The sequence below is a fragment of the Ranitomeya imitator genome, chromosome 3 (assembly GCF_032444005.1).
Source record: "Ranitomeya imitator isolate aRanImi1 chromosome 3, aRanImi1.pri, whole genome shotgun sequence".
In the NCBI taxonomy this organism is placed as follows: Eukaryota; Metazoa; Chordata; class Amphibia; order Anura; family Dendrobatidae; genus Ranitomeya; species Ranitomeya imitator.
In genome coordinates, this window is record NC_091284.1 from 274,664,295 (window position 1) to 274,685,647 (window position 21,353).

Below are 21,353 nucleotides of genomic sequence, written 5' to 3' on the forward strand. Positions count from 1 at the left end.
CTGGATCAGCCTTTCCGAAACTACACAGAGCTTCCAGGATCCTCTTCACTGATAGAGCTTGAATTCCACCGTCTTGTTTATATGGTCTGTACGGGTCGTCCCTCTGGTCCGGGTACTGCGGCATTTAGGCCATCTGGTGTTGTAACGGGGGAATCCCTGTATAGGGGTACACCTTGCCCGATGCTCCACTTCGTGGTTCAGTGTTGTGGTCCAGAGGGTTCTTCTCTCAGGCACCTCTCTCTGTTTGTTTAAAACTTCTTTTAATTAAATACCTTTGCATTTTGAAGCCATTCTCCTGTCTCTTGTGTACTGGGTATACAGTTACCACTGCTCCATCAGTGGTCTAGTAAGTCCACTATATATCCCCATGCCCTGTGGGCGTAACAGTCTGGACTAATGACTCGTATAAATGCAGTTTCGAATAATTTCAAGTGTCAGAAGATTTTTGCTAGCACCACCACCACCTTCATCGATTCAGAGTCCAGACTCCCTGTGTCTAACATCAAGTAAAACAGGAGTGATGATCCACGTTTCACTTTCAGCGCTTCTGATGAGAAGCCCGACGTTGGTAATGGCAGGGGATATTACCTGCCGGATGGTGTATTCCTTTGTTTCAATAATATATAACCCTTACTTGGTGTTAGACATCTAAGGATTTGGAATAGACGTGATCTCCTGGATGATTAATGTGTGTACAACCCAATGCTCTGCCATTATCCATGTACTAACTGTTATTGGTTTGATCTTCCCGCAGTCCAGGGCCTCTGTCCTGCAGGTCTCCGTGTAGTACGGTAAGCTGGTCTGTAACCAAGGCTTAACCTGAGCCCAGAAGGACCGATGAAAGAACAGTCCTGTGTTATAAGCACATGCAGCTTATTATTGGTCGGTACAGTCATCATTGGGTGGTGGCTGTGACTTTCACCATATTTTGCTGGGCAATAAGGTTTTCTAACCCTATTCTGGGGCTGTGATGTCTATAAGTATCTATCACAATAAATAACTTGCTGTGGTTCATTATTGGTATTGGAGTACAATGGGTGTATTTCACTCTCTGCTTCTGATGCTTATTTCGTTTACCACATTCATTCTGAAATTGGCCATTATAGATGTATATCAGACACTCACTACGGTGATTTTCTTTGCGGATCTCTTTCGATATCTATGGTTTTTCTGATCTTTCAGATCATTTATATATCTAGTCTGGTTTTTGACTGGGACTTCGATTCCTGGGCTTCTGTACCCACCCTGGGAGAGTTGCTTTGGTATTCTCCATGGTGCTGTCCTGGAAACCGAATTACCGGTAGGTCTAATTCCCTTTTTCATCATCAAATGTTCGGGATTCCATGAAGAAACAAAAGGATTTGTGCTACAGCCACAAAACATCTGAGGTTAGTTCTTAAACATGTTTGGAACAACCTCTCAGCAGAATTCCTTCAAAAACTGTGTTGATACGATGTTGAAGGCAAAATGGTCAGACCTAATATGTATTAATTTAGATTTAGGTTCAGTTCATTCACTTTATTTTTATAAATTAACAAAATGCAAAATGTAACACATTGATGCAGATGGCTCTTGAACAGTAATCACCAAACAAGTGACGCCAAATGGAACCCCACCTGAAAGCCCCAAGTTCATGTGCAGCTCAACAATGTTGGAATTGCAGGACAGTGTGAAAACGTTTTTAAAGAAAACCTGTCATGTCAAGAAATGCCACTGCATTGAAAGCTCGGCAACTGGGAGGAAATTCCCGTTACACCTCTGGCTTTCAGTCAGAGACTTGGCCATCGTGGCTTTAGTCACTGCTCAATATATGCTAAGCATATAGAGATCCGATAGCTGCTATTACGCAGTTGCCGACGGTGACAGAAAAAAAAAATAAAAAAACCTCCTCCAAGATGGTGCTGCCGGCACCTGAGCAATCGCAGATATCGGATCTCTATACACACCGATAGCTGCTACTGCGCAGGCACGGTGGCGCCATTTTCAAATTGATTTTTTTTTTGTACTTGATCAGTAACATTAAAAACAGCGATTACTAGGACAATAAACATGCGATGATGCTGCAGCGCAGCTGGTACCTGACTGCTTCAGTATGTACAGGTATTCATTATGCAAACTAGGGGGCAGGTCAGTGAGGGATCAGTGACCTGTCAGCAGTCTTCATTATAAATACCTAAGGAGACCACCACATGAAGACCCCCCCCCCCCCCCCACAGGCCGCCCTGGAGCATGAGCATGTCATTAACTCAAAACTGAAAATAAGGATTAAACAACAACTACAAGATGGATTTCATCAAGGAAGGTATTATTTTAATCAGTATGACGGCGACAACCTGACACTGTACACAAACCTGCCGACAAGTTCCCTTAAGTAGAAGCATGTAATGGCGATTTCCTTATCTCAAACAATTTATTGAAACAAAATAGTGTCAATGTCTCCATAATTTGTCATGTCGCCTTGAGCATCAATTACAGCTTGACAGCGACGTCTCATGCTGTTCACAAGTTTTGTTATTGTCTGCTGAGGCATGGCATACAACTGTTCTTGAAGGGTGACCCTCATGTCATTGAGGTTTTATGGTACAGAGTTACGAGCATCTACAGTTGTGCTCAAAAGTTTACATACCCCTGCAGAATTTTTGCTTTCTTAGCCTTTTTTCTGAGAATATGAATAATGACACCAAAACCATTTCTCCACTCATGGTTAGTGGTTGGGTGAAGCCATTTATTGTCAAACTACTGTGTTTTCTCTTTTTAAATCATAATGACAACCCAAAGAATCCAAATGACCCTGATCAAAAGTTCACATACCCCATTTCTTAATACTGTGTATTGCCCCCTCTAACATCAATGATAGCTTGAAGTATTTTGTGGTAGTTGTGAATGAGGTTCTTTATGTTCTCAGATGGTAAAGCTGCTCTTCTTGGCAAAAAGTCTCCAGTTCCTGTAAATTCCTGGGCTGTCTAGCATGACCTGTGATCTCCCCAGAGTGGCTCAATGATATTGAGGTCAGGAGACTGAGATGGCCACTCCAGAACCTTCATTTTGTTCTGCTGTAGCCAATGACAGGTCAACTTTTCCTTGTGTTTTGGATCGCTGTCATGTTGGAACGTCCAAGTACGTCCCATGCGCAGCTTCCGGGATGAAGAGTGCAAAATTGCCTCCAGTATTTGCCGATAACGTGCTGCATTCATCTTTTCTTCATCTTTGACCAAGTTTCGTGTGCCTTTGTAGCTCACACATCCCCAAAACATCAGCGATCCACCTCAGTGCTTTACAGTAGGAATGGTGTTCCTTTCATCATAGGCTTTGTTGACCTCTCTCCAAATGTAATATTTATGGTTGTGGCCAAAAAGTTAAATTATGGTCTCATCACTCCAAATTACCTTGTTCCAGAAGTTTTTAGGCTTGTCTCTGTGCTGTTTTGCGTATTGTAGACGAGAAACGTTGTGGCATTCACGCCGTAATGGCCTTCTTCTAGCGACTCGACCATGCAGCCCATTTTTCTTCAAGTGCCTCCTTAGGCTAGGTTCCCATTGCGTTAATGGGACCACGCTAACGGACAGCGTTGCACAGCGAAATTAACGCCGTGCAACGCGTCCGTTAGCGCGCCCATTAACAGCAATGGGGACGCGCATCACTAGCGCGTGCCATTTTCGGCACGCGCTAGTGATGTGCCGCTGTTTTGTGGCGCGCCGCGGACGCTGCTTGCAGCTTCTGAGGCGCGCCCACGGTCCGTTCCCCGCTCTCGCAGATCGGAGATCTGCGAGAGCGGGGACGTTTAACACAACCCCTTTACAACACATTGCGTTAGCGCAATCCGCTAGCACTAGGCGCTAAACGGATTGCACTAACGCAATCTGAACCTAGCCTTATTGTGCATCTTGAAACAGCCACACCGCTAGTTTTCACAGAGTCTTATATTTCAGCTGATGTTATTTGTGGGTTTTTCTTTGCATCCCGAACAATTTTCCTGGCAGTTGTGGACGACAGATTGTTTTTACAGAGCCCCTGATTTTCCATTTGTTAATCACAGTTTGAATGCTGCTGACTGGCATTATCAATTCCTTGGAAATCTTTTTTGTATCTCTTTCCTGTTTTATACAGTTCAACTACCTTTTCCCGTAGATCCGTTGACAATTCTTTTGCTTTCCCCATGACTCAATCCAGAAATGTCAGTGGCTGGATGAAAGGTTCAAGAGTCTGTCTGGATCCCAGAAACTCACTAAGCTTTTATGCACACACTGATTACAAGCAAATAGATCACAGGTGAGGATGTTACCTTTAGTAGCCATTCAAATCCCAATTGTGTTAACTTCTGTGCATGGTTTCAGACCAAAATCACCAGGGTATGTGAACTTGTGAACAGGGTCATTTGGCTATTTTGGGTTGTCATTATGATTTAAAAAGAGAAAACACAGTAGTTTGACAATAAATGGCTTCACCCAACCACTTTAGAAAAAGTTTTGGTGTTATCATTGATATTCTCTGAATAAAAGGCCAAGAAAGCAAAAATGCTGCCTGGGTATGTAAAACTTTTGAGCACAACTGTACACGGGGACTCAGCTGATCCCATAGGTTTTCTATGGGATTCAGGTTTAGAGAAAGTGCAAGCGGCTCCATTTGAGGTACCCCAGTCTCCAAAGCCATTCCAAAATGATGCAACCTCGATAAGCTGGAGCATTGTTGTCCACAAAGATTAAATTAGGCCAGTGTTCGTGAGGAGGCACAATAACTGGATTAATGATATTATTCAAGTAGTAGTGGCTTGTCATTGTAACATTCACAAAGTGTAAGGTAGGTCTGTACTTACTAGACACACCTGCCCATATTGTAATATCACCACCGGCTTGTCTGGTGACAACAGTGCCTGATGCATAGCGCTCTCCTTGATTTTGCGAACATTGTTGGCGGCCATTATTTCTGCTTAGTGTGAATCAACTTACATCAATGAACAGCACTGAGTCCTACAGATTCCTTGTCCAGCATAGATGCTCCCTGGCCCATGCAAAGTATGGTGCCTGTGCCTGGTGGTGTGGTCAGGTACCCTTGCAAGTCGTCGAGACCATGCTGATGTAAACAGTTTTGAATGGTCTGACGTGACACGTGGATGCCTCTCCCCTCCCTTAAATGGGCCTGGAGGCGAGTGACACTTATCACTCAGTTCCGAAGGGCATTATTCACAAGGAAGTGGTCATCATTATGGCATGTGGCCAAAAGACGTCCATTTCTCTGCCCTTCTGTGTCTCTTCCAGTCTCTCTGTGTCTCTGTTGTAACCTGCTGATGACACTAACACTCTAAGCTCAGTGGCCACTTCAATCTGAGAACATCTTGCTTGAAGCCTCGCAATGCCGAGGTACTGCTGAACAATTGTTTGGTGTTGTCTTGGTCTCATGATGGCAAAATGTGAACAGCATGATTAATGATGAGGACTGTTTAGTAACAATTACGTATAACAAATGGCACCTCAGTCAATGATGAGTAAAATGCAGTTAGTGTGCGGCTACCGAGTGAGACAATCAAACAAACGAAAGTATGTACACAAAAAGATAGTATCAGTGTATGAGATCATGAATTGTTGCCAAGCGGATGAACTGAAGCAATTAGCAGGTTTACAGACTGTGAAGCCAGTAGTAGTGAAAGCTTATAATATATGATAATAAAATAAATTACATACCTGTCTGATTATAATGCATCCAGTTTAGCATGATTTCTGGTGCCCGATACCACCTTGTAGCAACATAGCCGGTCATTTCCTCATCTGTGTGCCGAGCCAAACCAAAGTCAAGGATCTATGAAAATAATAACATTTAGTAGAGATGGGTCTTTGAAATTATATTTAAAAACTTCATGACAGTCAAGGGAACTTTGATGATTATTTTCTCTCTCAAACTAATGGGAAGCATGTACAGGCGCCGTCATGCGGAGTAAATCCATACCTTAATTGAAGAAATCAGTTTTAGGCTATGTTCACATGTTGCATTTTTGCAGCGTTTTTTTTTTCTCCAAGAAAAGCCTGCTCTCTTAGGCTGGGTTCACACTGCGTTCCCCCAGTCCGTTAGACGGACTACGTTACACCGCGGCATAGCGCGGTGTAACGCAGTCCGCTAGTGCCCCCATTGACTCCAATGTCGGACACATCGCTAGCGCACGCCCACAATAAGCGTGCGCTAGCCATGTGCCGTCATTGAGTGACGGACCCTGAGACGCGGGCTGCAGCGTTTCCGGGTCCGTCACTGCTAGCGCAGATAGAGCATCTGCTAGCTCTATCTGCGCTAGCGATGTGCCAAAGTCGGCACTTGCGTTACAGCAGCCCGTTTAACGTATGTGTTGAATGGGCTGCTGTAACGCAGTGTGAACCCAGCCTTAGCAATAAAGAAGCTGCTTACAAAAAAAAAAAAAAAAACAGGTTTTGCTGCATTTCTCACTCCATTTTTCAGGTCTCTTGTGCATGCCTCCCACCAAAAAAACCCATGAAGCAACTTTTTGAGTTTTGAGTTAACCCCTCCCCTGGAATATAACTATTGTGCACTTTGGCCAGGCTCGGTGGAAAGGAGTTGTACACTATACAAAGATAAAATCTTTCATTGACAGAAAATTATAGCACATAGAAGAAACAAGTCAATGGCAAACTTCCGTATTTTCATGCAAACTAAAGCAATTTGAGAACAGCCTCAAGAACCTCTCATGGGCTCTACCTATTACCCCATACTAAAGCTATGTGCTCATGTTGCGGATTCGTGTGCGGATTTTTCCAAACCGTTTTTGTAAAATAAGCAGGTAAAACGCACTGCATTTTACATGTGGATTACCCGCGGATTTCCTGCATTTTTTGTGCGGATTCCACCTGCGGATTCCTATTGAGGAGCAGGTGTAAAACGCTGCAGAATCCACACAAAGAATTGACATGCTGTGGAACATAAACCGCAGCGTTTCCGCTTCTCCTGTATGAGCGGTCACGTGGTGCCGCCTATTACAGTGATGAATAGGCGGCTCCACCTCCCATAGGGGTGGAGCCGCCTATTCATCACTGTAATGGGCGGCACCACGTGACCGCCAGCAGCGCCAGCGAGGGAGCCGGGTAAGTATTTTATTAACAGGGGGAGGGGGGAATCAAACACCCGAAAACCCCGCCCCTATGGCTGACAATTGTTCCCTCCAAATTCAGGTGACAGAGTCCCTTTAAGGAAGGGCTTCTTTACAGAACAACTGTTTTAAGCAATGTAGGGTCACTCACTTTCAGCTCACAGTCTTCATTTACAGCAAGGTTGCTAGGTTTCAAGTCCTGCAGACACGAGGACACACATAAGATGTAAAACACAATCCAATAAAATATAACATTATAAATAAGATATACGCAATGGCATAAACTGAGAGGTTATATGTAAAGAACATATTTGAGTGAAATCATCTGTAATGGTTGAGAAAGGTGAATTTTATAAGCTCTACTGTGGAGAACCGCAGACAAAAATCCAAAAGGTTTTAAAAGCGGTCAACACGCCCTATAAATAAATGGCAAAACTAAGGAGCTTGGCACTTCAAGAATGACCAACCTGATAGGAGGTGGCAGGGAGAATGCGTAGCTTATAAATACTTACCCATCTTTCCCATTTGGTTTCATAGCTTTGCAGACCAGTCACAATATTTTCCTTTAAAGGATTGTCTCGCTTTATAAAACGTAGCTAGTTTCTTCCAAAATCATTCCTTCATGAGAGCAGGAAAGGTGCACAATAAATGCACACGGTCCAGAAAGTATGACTATAAATATTTTCACCTTCCCGCTTATCTCTTTACGTGACTGTGAGCAGACAGGGATATCCCTTTAGTATGGCAGCCTCATACACAGGTTATGTCAATGGAGTTTGATATATAAATACTGTGTATTGTCTGTGGTGTTGGCTACAGACACAGCGACCTGCTGTTACGTAGTACATAACTAGCTGAAGACAAGGGCGGACATATCATTGGGGCAACCTGTGCAGCTGCACAGGGGCCCGAGAGGTAACGGTGCCCATTTCTGCCACCAAAAAAGGTGAAATTGTGTATTATGATAAGTTATTGGACCCATATATTGTTCTTGCGCAGGGAACCTTTTCAGTCTGTGTCCACCAGTGGTTGAGGGGGTTGTGTGCCTTCTAAAAAAACTGGGTTCCCCAGCCAGGCCTGCAGTGTGTATGTGCGCAGAGAAAGCTGGGACTCAAAGTGCTGGGATGGGATTACAGCCGCACTCCCGGCATCACAGAGTTGTTGCACAATGACTAGTCCATGAATAAAACTTCACTTTCTCGATACAGCTGCACTTCAAGTCAGCTGGTTACACCAGGTTTTAATGCCAATTACCTGCAGATCACCCCTATATCTGCAGGTAAGTAGTGTTATTGGGTGATGTTAGGTGTCCTTTAAATCAGGCTGTTTGTTGAGAGAGATTACCAGTGAATACAAAGAATTACACATTCAGAACCTGTGTTTTGTCCCCTAAACAGTCATTACAGTGGTTTGGGGTTTAGTTTGGTAGTGAGATTGATAGTCAACATCATCTATTCGGTCATTACAGTGGTTAGTTGTGTATTATGATAGTCCTCATCATCTGCAGTCATTACCTACATTTGGTATGTAGCTTGGCTGTCACTGTCACCTATACAGTCATTAATGTAGTTTGGGGAGTAGTCTGGTAGTCATTACAGTGGATGGGGTTAGAATGATAGTTAGCGTCATCTATGTAGTCAGTACAGTGGTTAGGGGGTTAGTTTGGTAGTAATTATCGTGGCTTTGGTGATAGTTTTCCTATATTGAGCATTTATTGCATACCCTCATAGGGCGGTAAAAGAGGGCATTTTCGCCACTTCCATCCAATGAATAAAAATTTCCTTTATTGTAAATCAATACAAATGAACAAATCTATGTGAGAATTATTAAAAACTGACAGGTTTCTGGTGCACACACGACCCTTATCATAGTATACTACGATTAAGGGAGCCTGTGTGCGCCAGTATCGCGTTAGTTTTTTTAATTGACCCTCACATGGATTTCCTCAGTTTTATAGATTCATAATAAAGGATTTTTTTATTCATAGGATGAAATGCCCTAAAATTCCCACTATTCCCACTCCATTTTGCGGTGACGCATAAAGAGGATCTGGCACCCTCCGATGCAGTCACCTCAGCTTTGTATCTTCTAGATGAGTGTGGTGAGCGTTTTTTGCATATCCTCATAATATGTCATAAATGTCCGATCATAAACTAGATCTGTCGTGCTCCTATGAGGAATGGACTGATGGCCGCATATGCATTCATTCTCTTTAGAATGAATAGAAAAAAAAGAAAAACACAGAAGCCCGTGAGCCAGGCTTCAGCACGTCGATTATTTAGACACAGTGAAAGAAAAAGTTGATCCAGACAATTGAGAATACCATACGCGTTTCGAATGCAATGCATGACTTTTTCTACTCTTTAGGAAAAAACACTTCATGATTTTACCATGCCTCCTTAAACTGTGGATCAGAAGCTGGATCAACTTTTTCCTTCCCTGTATTCAATTCTCTTTGGCACTTTTTCATACTACTACATACATATGCTTAGTTTAGCTACATTCAAAACTTACATTACTAAAAGAAAAAAAATAAATTCAAAACCCATTCTCAAGATAGGTGCAGATCCTAGAGATTTCAACCACATCAGACATTTGTGGAATATCCTCTGGGAAGGAAGTACCCCTTTACGGTTAACGTTTGTTCACATATAGCATTATCAGAAACATATCAGCGATGCTACTTACTCTATGGATAATATCAGCTGAGTGAATATACTGAAATAAGAGAAAAGGAAATTATTATTAGGGATCTGCGTTTTAAATAACAGTGAATAACAAAGAAAACTCATGAAACAAGCAGGAGGATGGTATCGCAATAAGATGGGAGGCGCTGGACCAAGACCTGCGACACCCAACGGACCGGACCGAGCCGCAGGTGAGTATAAGTAGTTATTTTTCTGAGTAAATAATTTTACATTTTCATAGACTAGACTTTTATAGATATGCCAATACCAAATATTTTTCTTTATTTTCAATCTGTGATATTATAGTATACAGTGAAATTATCCCTTTCTTGACTAAGTGATTTTCTCCATCGTCTCATTGGGGGACACAGGACTGTGGGGTGTATGCTACTGCCGCCAGGAGGCTGACACTAAGTAGGTATAAAAAAAAAAAAAAAAAAAAAAAAAGTTAGCTCCTCCTCCATAGTATACACCTTGCCACTGGCCCTGACAGCTCCAGTTTATGCTTAGTGTCCGTAGGAGGCACATCTCTGGGTTTTCCCAGATGCTTTTTTCTCTGAAGATAAGACAGGGGCGACGGACCCTTTTGAAGGGGTCCGATCTCCCCAAACCAACAACGGGCGAGCACGTGGAGTGTCGCCTCCACGTATCCTCTCCCGCGACGTGGGATTTTTTTGCCGGACTAAGAACCTGACCACCCTGAGGTAACGGAACCCTAGGTTGTACAAGCATTCATTCCTTGTCCGTGCAGCCTCCACTTCAATCACCAATGCACGACTACGGTGTTTTAAGGAGGCAGACGGTCCCTCTCCTCGCCTTCTGAAGGGTGTAAGGAGTTAAGGTTGCCTGCACCGTCTTTTAATATTTATATATGTATATATATATTTATATGTGGATTTTTTATGTCTAACCTTATGCGCTGTCAGAGGGCTTGCACAGGGGGGGGGCTCCTGCTTCATCGCGCGTTCTGCTGGCGACTATATCCGGCGCTGTGCTGGTTTCCAGCGTTTTTTCCCCACAAGCAAACTTCAGAAGAGGCATGGGCGGAAGTCCCGCCCCATTTTTAGGCGGTTTCCTGTTCGCTTAGGCATTATGGATCTTGTAGTCTGAGCATGGGCGGAAGTCCCGCCCCTTTTTCGGCGTCTTCCTGTTTTCTCTGTACAGCCTGTGGCCTTATGGGTCTTGTAGTCTGGGGGAAGTCCCGCCTCCATGGCGACGGTTTACTTCCTGTTTCGAGCACCCAGCTTTCCCGGGAGAGCAGGGGAAAGAGTAAAATCTAGATCCCTGCTTCGGCCTAAACCGGGTCCATGTGCGGTAACTCCTCCCACTTTTTTCAAGCATCCGCCCTGTGAATTAGTTTATATGTGTGGTTTGCACAGGAGACATGGTTCAGTGTTTGAGAGCATACGGGGACACAGGACTGGGGTAAGTGCTACTTCCCTCAGCCTGACAACAGTATTTGTTCTAGACCTAGTAGCTCATAAGGAGATACGGAGGCAATAGAGTCATGTCTAGAAAGACTAAGACTCACTCAGTTCTGTATACCTCATGCATTACCTGTCAGTCTACTTTTCCGCATGCGCAAAGTAACCATTTCTGTGAGGCTTGTGATTCCAAGCGCGTGCAGGAGCCCCCGTCTGCTACCCTGTCTGCTTCCCCGCCGGCTATCCTGCCGGGTGTGCCTGTACCTGGGTCGGCAGTGTCTCCCCCTGAGTGGGTCATATCATTAACGCAGTCTATGGCGTCTCTAACAAAGGCGGTTGAGTCCCTTCAAGCCCCTGTCAGAGACATTCATCCGCCTGTTTTGGAAAGATCCTCCGATTTTCAGGATCCTCCGGCCTGCAGGGGCCGTGCTCCCTCTAGGCAGACACAGGGGAAACGATCCCACACAGCGTCTCCCGGTCCGTCAGGTGCATCAGCATCTTTGAATCCCGTCTCTCGATCTTCCTCTCCTTCGGAATTGAGTGAGCACGGTTCGGACTAGGACTCAGAGGGGTCTTTTGATTTAGAAGCTCCTGGTTATCAGGAATCTGTTGACAGTCTCATTGAGGCCGTTAACCAGACTTTGGGAGTAGAGGATGTGGCCACCTTACCTTCTGGTCATAAGGTGTCCTTTAAGAAATTCAAGCAACCTCATAAGGTGTTTTCTACTCATCCTGAGTTTGAGGATTTAGTCCAACGTCACATGGAGCGACCGGATAAACGCTTCTTAGGCCAGAAGGCCCTAGGTGCAAGGTATCCGTTCGCTCCAGAGCTTTGTAAAAAGTGGGCAGAATCCCCTTCAGTGGATCCTCCCGTATCCCGTTTGGCCTCTAGTACGTTGCTGTCTCTTCCTAATGGGTCGTCTATTAAGGATCCGACTGATCGGCTCCTAGAGAGTCTAGCTCGGTCTCTGTTTGAGGCTTCAGGGTCAGCCCTCGCACCGTCTTTTGCGGCCACATGGGTTGCCAAAGCTATGATAGCTTGGTCAGAGTCTGTAACTAAGGCTCTTCAGGATAAGGGGTTTCCTGTAGAGGTGATAGAGATGTCAAATCAGATATCTTTAGCAGGAAATTATCTGATTAATGCATCCTTGGATGCGGCAAATTGTTCAGCATTGGCTGCGGCAAATGCTATTTCTTATCAGAAGGGCCCTATGGCTAAGAAATTGGCGGGCGGACTCTACTTCAAAGAAGTCCCTTACATCCCTTCCTTATCAAGGTGTCCGTCTTTTTGGCGAAAAATTGGATCAGCTTATATCTGATACCACGGGAGGTAAAAGTAATTTCCTTCCTCAACAAAAGGTTAAGCAACCTTTTCGTCGCCAATTTCAAGCAAGATTTAAATCCTTTCGTAACTCCCGGTGGTCTGCGGCACCAAGCGCAGGTCCCCCAAGTCGGCCTGTCCAAGACCGGGAGCACCAGGTCTCCTATAGGGCCAATCCATTGGCAAGAATGCGGTATCAACCGTCAAGATCTAGGGGATCTAGATATCCTCGATCTTCGGCTAAATGACTGGAGGCAGCCTCTCGTCGCTTCCAACAGAGTAGGCGGTCGCCTACTACTGTTCCATCAGTCCTGGCTGTCAGTTGTTCACGACAGATGGGTAAGAGACCTGGTGGTTTCAGGGTACAAAATAGAGTTTTCCTGTCTCCCTCCAGGCCGGTTTTTTCCGTCCAGTCTTCCCAGTTCAAAAACCCGTCTAAGAGCTTTATTCAGAGCAGTCGAGTCTCTTCAGTCCAACGGGGTCATTGTCCCTGTTCCAAAGGAAGAAAGGTTCAAGGGGTTTTATTCAAATCTGTTTACGGTTCCCAAAAAGAATGGGACCGTGAGACCCATTCTGGACCTAAAGTGTCTAAACAAATTCATCAGCACTCGTCGCTTCCGTATGGAATCTCTCCGCTCGGTCATTGCGGCTATGGAAAGGGGAGAATTCCTGGCTTCCATAGATATTCAAGACGCCTATCTGCATGTTCCTATATTTGCTCCTCATCAAAAATTTCTACGGTTTTCCATAGGCGAGCGACACTTCCAATTCACTGCATTACCTTTCGGGCTCGCCACTGCTCCCAGGGTGTTCACGAAGGTGATGGCAACAGTGGTGTCAATCCTGCACTCTCGAGGCATAGTCATTCTGCCTTACTTAGACGATCTCTTAGTCAAAGGACCAACTTTTCAGGCATGCAGGGACAACGTCAACATCTCTTTGGACACCCTAGCTCGTCTAGGGTGGCTGGTCAATTTAAAGAAGTCATCTCTAGTACCATCTCGGAAGATCTCTTTTTTAGGTATGATCTTCGACACCTCTCGGGGGCTAACTATTTTACCCCAGGACAAGGTGCTTTGTCTCCGGCAGGAGGTAAAAATTCTTCGGCAGCCAAGTTTCCATTCAATCCGGTTCTGCATGAAGGTCTTGGGCAGGATGGTAGCAGCTATAGAAGCGGTTCTATTCGCCCAATTCCATCTTCGTCCACTCCAACAGGCACTTCTGTCAGCCTGGGACAGGAGTCCTTTGTCTCTCAACCTCAGGTGTCGTCTGGCTCCTGGGGTCAGGCAATCCCTGATATGGTGGATGAGGAGTTCCTCCCTACTTCAGGGGAAAGCCTTTCCTCCAGTTCATTGGCTGGTAGTCACTACGGACGCCAGCCTTCTTGGTTGGGGAGCAGTGTTTCTCCAGCACACGGCTCAGGGTCGTTGGTCCCCAAGGGAATCAACCCTTCCAATCAATCTGTTGGAAATAAGGGCAATTTGGCAGGCTTTGCAGCACTTTCACCATCTTCTGGCGGGTCGCCCGGTGCGGATCCAATGGGACAATGCCACGGCCGTGGCCTACGTAAATCATCAGGGGGGCACTCGCAGCAGATCAGCCATGCGCGAGGTAGGACAAGTCCTCCGCTGGGCCGAGAACAATCACTCTGTGATCTCGGCAGTTTACATCCCGGGCAAGGAGAACTGGGCAGTGGACTTTCTGAGCAGACAGGATCTTGCGCCCGGGGAATGGTCTCTTCACCCCGATGTTTTTCGGCAGATATGTCTACGCTGGGGAATCCCGGACGTGGATCTAATGGCCACAGGGTCGAATACCAAAGTACCCAGGTTCGTTGCACGGTTTCGAGATCCAGGAGCAATCGCCGTAGATGCACTAGTCCTATCTTGGAACCAATTTCGTCTTCCATATCCGTTTCCCCCTCTGGCGCTGCTTCCAAAGGTCGTCAGTAAGATCAAGTTAGAGGGAGTTCCGACAATTCTAGTCGCCCCAGATTGGCCTCGGAGGTCATGGTACGCAGACCTAGTTCAGCTGATCGTCGGGGTTCCTTGGCAGCTACCAATGCAGCCAGATCTTCTGTCGCAGGGGCCGATATTCTACCAGAACTTAGAGGCCCTGCGTTTGACGGCTTGGCCGTTGAATCTTGGATTCTGACCCAGGCCGGTTTTTCTCAGAAAGTAGGCTCAACTATGGTTAATGCTCGAAAGACAGCTTCAGCACGCATTTACCACCACACCTGGAAAGTCTTTCTCTCATGGTGCAGGAAGAAGGGTCTTCCTCCTCTTCGGTTTTCCATTCCTAATGTCCTAGCTTTTCTCCAATCTGGTCTAGACTCAGGTCTCGCTCCAAGTACCCTTAGGAGGCAAATATCCGCCTTATCGGTTCTTTTCCAGCGCAGGATCGCTACCAATCTGCAAGTAAAAACTTTTTTGCAGGGAGTCTCTCATATAGTCCCTCCTTACAAAGCTCCGATAGAAGCTTGGGACCTTAATTTGGTCTTGAGTGTTCTTCAGGAACCTCCATTTAAGCCCCTCCAAGATATTCCTTTAAGGTACCTTTCTTGGAAGGTTTTGTTTCTGGTAGCTATAACATCCATTAGGCGGGTATCGGAATTAGCGGCCTTGTCCTGTCAGGCGCGTTTCTACAATTTCATCAGGATAAGGTGGTGCTGAGACCAGCACCTTCCTTTTTGCCAAAAGTAGTCTCCTCATTCCACATTAATGAGGACATTGTCTTGCCTTCTTTTTGTCCTGCGCCTACACACCGGGTGGAAAAAGCTCTCCATACTCTAGATTTGGTGAGAGCTCTGAGAAGATACGTTTCTCGGACCGCTTCTTTTCGAAAGACGGATGTTCTGTTCGTTCTTCCTGCGGGTCATAAAAAGGGACTCGCAGCCTCTAGATCGACCTTAGCCAGATGGATAAGAACCACTATTCAGGAGGCCTATCGTATCAAGGGTGCAGCCATCCCGGCTGGGATCAGGGCACACTCTACTCGGGCGGTAGGGGCTTCCTGGGCGCTTCGGCACCAAGCTTCAGCAGAGCAGGTTTGCAAAGCGGCCACTTGGTCCAGCCTGCACACTTTCTCTAAACATTATAATATCCACACTCAGGCCTCTGCTGATGCAAGTTTGGGAAGGAAAATTCTTCAGGCTGCGGTATCACACCTATAGGCGGTAAGTGCCTAGGGGTTTTCTTCCAGTGAGTCTTCTTCCCACCCTGGGACTGCTTTGGGACATCCCACAGTCCTGTGTCCCCCAATGAGACGATGGAGAAACAGGGATTTTTGTGTTACTCACCGTAAAATCCTTTTCTCCGAGTCGTTCATTGGGGGACACAGCTCCCTCCCTATTCATTTTATTTGTCTCTGGGGTTGTTCAGACTATAGTATTATTCTAGACATGTTGTCTTTGCTCTCATGCTGTTTTGTTTTCTCTATCTCCTACTGCTTGTGCACCAAACTGGAGCTGTCAGGGCCAGTGGCAAGGTGTATACCATGGAGGAGGAGCTAACTTTTTTTTTTTTTTTTTATTTTTTTTTTATACCTACTTAGTGTCAGCCTCCTGGCGGCAGTAGCATACACCCCACAGTCCTGTGTCCCCCAATGAACGACTCGGAGAAAAGGATTTTACGGTGAGTAACACAAAAATCCCTGTTTTTGTTTCTGCACTTACATTTTTTGCTCTCTTTCTTCCAAGAGCCATTACTTTTTTCCCATCCAAAAAGCTGTACATTGGTTTACTTTTTTGGCACAAGTTGTAATTTTGAACGACACCATTTTACTACTTAATGTACTAAAAAGATGAATGTAGTGAAGGCACAAAAAAACCCCAAAAACTACTTTCTGTTAGCTATTGATTTTACGGCACTCAATGTGCAATTTGTTAGAAAAAAAAACAGAAAAAGTGACACCCGCAATCGTTTCATTTTCTACATTGATGGAACCCTGTGTGAGGGTTTTTTATTGCACCTCTAGCTGACTTTTTTATCAATACTATTTTGGAGTAACAATGATGCTTTCATTACTTACGGAGTTTTTTTTTTTTGCAAAACGTGTAAAAAAAAAAAAAGGAATCCTGGAGCTTTAATATTTTTTTTTCCCATTACAGCTTTTACCATAACATAACATTACTTTGTTACACTGGTCTTTTATGAATGCAGCAATAGAACATGTTTTATTTCTTCTCTATTTTTAATTGGGGATAATGTGTAATTACAAAAAATGTTGTATTTGTTATACATGTATTTTTTTTTTTACTTTTTTTTTCACTATTTTTTTGTCCCCTTGAGGGACTGAGCAAGCAATTAGCTGATCACTTGTTTAATTGTTCAGTACACTTGCAATACTTAGCCTGCATCTTATACGGGGACCCATCATTGGATGTATCAATACGTCCAATGTCAGGAAGGTAATAAAAGGCAGGAGGTTATTCCCTCTTTAGAGCACCAAACGCATTCAACGGCACTGCCACTCTGACCACATTTAGCAAGTTTGAGTCGTTTCCTAATATTAGCGGTCGGTGTGACACTGTCGATTCACAGAATTAGGTGTTATTTGTAACGATGAACCTTCTGAAATCTAGATACTAGATGTGCATGTGTAACCTCCTCTTCCTCTCTGAAGAGACAATTTGCATATTTTCCAGGGAAACATTGCGGCTCAAAAGTCTCCATCTATATATGCTTAACATGTCACCCTCCGCAAGGAGAAACATTACACCTTGGATCTCGGCCAGACGCCTCTTACACAGCCAAACCAGATCTCACTTCGCACTGATGAAGGGCAGTACCCCGAAATACAGTGTCTCCAAATTGAGATCTGGTTTTGGCTTTTATCGTAAGTCATGTGACAAGGCTCGGTAAAGGGTCAACATTAACTTTTAGAATTGCTACTTCCTATAGGTGGCACTAGAGTTCTAGTCCTCTTCCTCTCTGAAGAGACAATTTGCATAACCTCATAATCTAACTCTGTGATACGACACACAAAAAAATAAGCAGTGGAACACCATTAATCAATTTGGCTAAACAAGATTAGTTTACAACTACAACAGTCTTCCACATCCTGCAAAAGGTTAGAGTACCTTAAGTCCTCGTAAGATCTGGTAGATCAAGAACTGAACATGATCATCAGTCAGTTTCTGACATTTCACTATATTATTAAGGTCAGCTCCCATTAGATGCGTCACCAGATACCTAAAAATGAAAAGGAGAATAAAGTACATTTAAAAATATAATACAAAGCTAGTCATGCACAAGAGCTTTAGGTTGGCAGTTGAGAATTGAAGGGGTTATCCTAGAAGTTGTCTATGGCTGCCAGGAGAGCACATATTTCGAGCTGCAACCCGTGTTAGGCACACAAAAAAGGTTGCCAGGCGTACAACTGGACATGAAGCAGGTGATGAAGAAAAAAAAAAAAAAAAACTCCTTGTTGACCAAGCAAAACAGGCTTCCATTTTATTTCTTGCTTCAGTCTTGCTGTGCCCAGTTGTACACTCATTCTCGTCAGCCTGAGACTTGCAGCTAGGCTCAGAAACTCCTGAGTGCATTGGGTTTATTAGAGAGTGGGACTGAAGCAGAAGAAAAGAAAGTCTGTTCAGCTCATTCAGCCGAGGAGTTTTTATTCATTTTATTTTTTTCATCCAACTTCACCACTGCATGTCCTGCTGTAAACCCACTGGGTTGAGTGAGCAGCTATGCCCCTTCACGATGCTCTTCTCAGCTAGGAACAGAACAGGAACTTGCTGTAAGATGGTGCACAGACATCAATCTGTAACAGTACTTCCTTAGACAACGTGTTCTAATAAGTATGGTACCTATGACAGGTTGTAGCCTGAAATGTGTGATGGAAGCTATTTTAGACCACTTTTCAGAGATCCCCTAATTTACATGTAACTAGATTTATTTTTTAGCTAGACAACCCATTTAGGGTGGATAAATTAAAATCACACTATACGCAGTAGACATGTACTTACACATCATTGAACTCCTCAAACGACTTTGATGGGGTAAAAACATCTAAGAGTCCAATAACCTGTTGAAAAAAACAAAAATGTTAAACTAAATTCAAAACTATACAAAGATGCTCCTGCCTCCTAAAAACTCTGCGTAATGTATGAAAGAGGACTTCCGAATGTCAAGAGAAAAATTCAAAGCTAAGACTTCAAGGTGACTAAATGATGAACAATTGATTGCTACAGTTTAGTCACCAGCTGAGCTCCATATGAGAACCACGATTTTACTATGTACTGCAAAGTTATGTTTTTACAGTATATAAGCGATTGATTGAATGCAGTTTCAAATCCCAAGGACCTCTAGTATAAAAAATAAATAAATATGAAATCACCAACATTCCACTGTAAAAAAAAAAGAAAATGATAAATAAAACAATATTGGTGTTGTTGTGCCAGACAATGATTAGTCTATCATATTATAACTTTTTTTTTTACATACACACAAACTGGCATGTAAAAGTTTGGGCACACGTGGCCAAAATTACTTTTATTGTGAATGAAGGGGCATGTCGTACCAGGAAAGGAGGGTAGTCTAACGTTCAGCAATACTGGCAAAAAATAAACCATAAGTTTAAGTTTTGGCGCACAAGGTTAGATTGCACAACCTAAAATATGCCAGAATACGACCAGGCCAGTCTATCAGCCCCATCCAACCCAAAGGCAGCTTTCCATGTGAGGTGTTTTCTAATTGGACTTGTCTGATGGACTGGTCTGGTCCCATGTTCCTCTGGCAGGAATTGTATGGACAGAAGTCCTGATCTGATTGTATGGAAAGCAAATTAACAAGATAAAGTTAACGACCCCTTTAAGTTTTCATTTTATTTACTGAAAGCACTGCTCATTCTGACTTTAAAAAACTGAGATGGTCCTAATCTATGACTGACGACCATCTATTTATGAACACATATAGGGAAATCTGTCAACCATTGATTAGCACCACTCCCTTGACTGCTGAGCCCTGAAAGAAGAGATTTCAAACAATTCAAACAAAGTTCTAGTGAACCTTTCCCCAAAAGCCTATATATCCATCCGCTCACCTCCTGCTGCCTAATAATATTCTGCTGGCTGATCAGACAACATGTCATGTATTGTACATGGAACACCATGAAAATCCAGGCTAGAAAACTATTAAGCCTTCCATGAAGAAGCAGATGTTCACCTTCCTGCCCAGGCAAATTTTTCATTTCTGATCAGTGTCACTTTACGTGGTAATAATTCTGGAACGTTTCACTGGATCCCAGTGGTTCAGAGACTAGTTTTTGGCGACACATTGTACATTGGGTTAGTGGTAAATTTAATTCGATATGATTTGCGTCTATTTCTGAAAATATTTAAAATTTGGCAAAAAAAAAAAAAAAGAACATTTCGCAATTTTCAAAACCGTTTTATGCCCTTAAACCAAATAGTTATCGGACACAAAATAATGTCTACTTTACATCACTTGTGAAACTTTTAATTATGAAGTTAGACGAGTTCAAAGTATTTTTTTTTTTTTTAACAACAAAAGTGACCCCATGACATTTGAAATGACTGAGGGGCTTAACTGAATACCCAAAAGTGACACAATTTTAAAACCTGCCCCCCTCAAGTTGCTCAAAACCACATTTAATAAGCTTATTAACGCTTCAGGTGCTTCACAGGAATGAAAAGAACATTTTAATTTTGCTCACAAAAATGCTTCTTTAGACCCAAATTTTCACTTTCACAAGGGTAAAATTTGATGTGCAGCACGGTGGCTCAGTGGTTAGCACTGCAGCGCTGGAGTCCTGGGTTCAAACCAACCAAGGACAACATCTGCAAGGAGTTTGTATGTTCTCCCTGTGTTTGCGTGGGTTTCCTCCGGGTACTCCGGTTTCCTACCACATTCCAAAGACATAATAGGGAATTTAGGGCTCATTTCTCACCTGCGAGAAACTCGGATGAGTCTCGCACGTCAATACTGCACCCGGCACTCAGGAGCGGAGCGTGCGGCTGCATGTATTGCTACGCAGCCACAGGCTCCGATCTGAGTGCCGGGTATTGACGTGCGAGACTCATCCGAGTTTCTCGCAGGTGAGTATGAGCCCTTAGATTGTGAGCCCCTTCGGGGACATCGATGATAATGTCTGTAAAGTGCTGTGGAATATGTTGGTGCTATATAAATTAAAAGATTACTATTGTACTTGCTTCGGCAGCACATATACTAAAATTCGAACAAAACAGAGAAGATTAGCATGGCCCCTAAGCAAGGATGACACGCAAATTAGTGAAGCATTCCATATTTTTTATCTATTCCCATATGGTCTAGCGGTTAGGATTCCTAGTTTTCACCCAGGTAGCCCGAGTTCGACTCCCATTTATGGGAATGCACCTTTTCTTATTATGACGGAATATAAGCTGAACTGGATGGACAAATGTCTTTTTTCGGCCTTGCTAACTATGTTACTAAAACGAGACATAAAATTTGTTGCGCAATTCTGAGTGCACAGATACCTCATATGTGGGGAGAAACTACTGTTTGAGAACACTTCAGTGCTCAAAAAGGAGGGAACAACATTTTTCTTCTGGAGAAAAATATTGGCTGGAACAGACTGCGGCTGTCATGTTGCATTTGAACAGCCCAGGACACGCCAAAACAGCATAAACCCCAAACAAGTGACCACATTTAGGAAACTAGCCCGTTGAAGAATTTATCTAGCGATGTAGTGAGCATTTTTAACCCTCAGCCGATTCACAGAATTGTATAAAATTGGGCTGAGTCACTACACCACTCAAGAAATTCATGTATGGGTATTGTGAGAATTTAGGTACCACAAGTGTTTCACAGGTTATAACAATGGGACAA

General features: G+C 43.9%; 1 protein-coding gene and 1 non-coding gene across 3 annotated transcripts in view; one reads left to right on the top strand and one right to left on the bottom strand.

Moving 5' to 3' along the window:
- The window catches only part of LOC138669753 (mitogen-activated protein kinase 14), a 146,456-nt gene that overhangs the window by 97,941 nt on the left and 27,162 nt on the right, over positions 1-21,353 (bottom strand). For both annotated transcript variants that reach the window (XM_069756476.1, XM_069756475.1), the window contains exons 3-7: positions 18,491-18,549; positions 17,600-17,711; positions 9,776-9,805; positions 7,239-7,286; positions 5,679-5,793 (exon numbers count right to left, since the gene is read on the bottom strand). In XM_069756476.1, coding sequence (XP_069612577.1) covers positions 5,679-5,793; positions 7,239-7,286; positions 9,776-9,805; positions 17,600-17,711; positions 18,491-18,549 — 364 coding nt within the window. The remainder of the gene's footprint in view (positions 1-5,678; positions 5,794-7,238; positions 7,287-9,775; positions 9,806-17,599; positions 17,712-18,490; positions 18,550-21,353) is intronic.
- On the top strand, positions 20,688-20,794 carry LOC138673218 (U6 spliceosomal RNA). Its single transcript, XR_011319882.1, has one exon. It is a non-coding gene; the product is annotated as a U6 spliceosomal RNA (small nuclear RNA).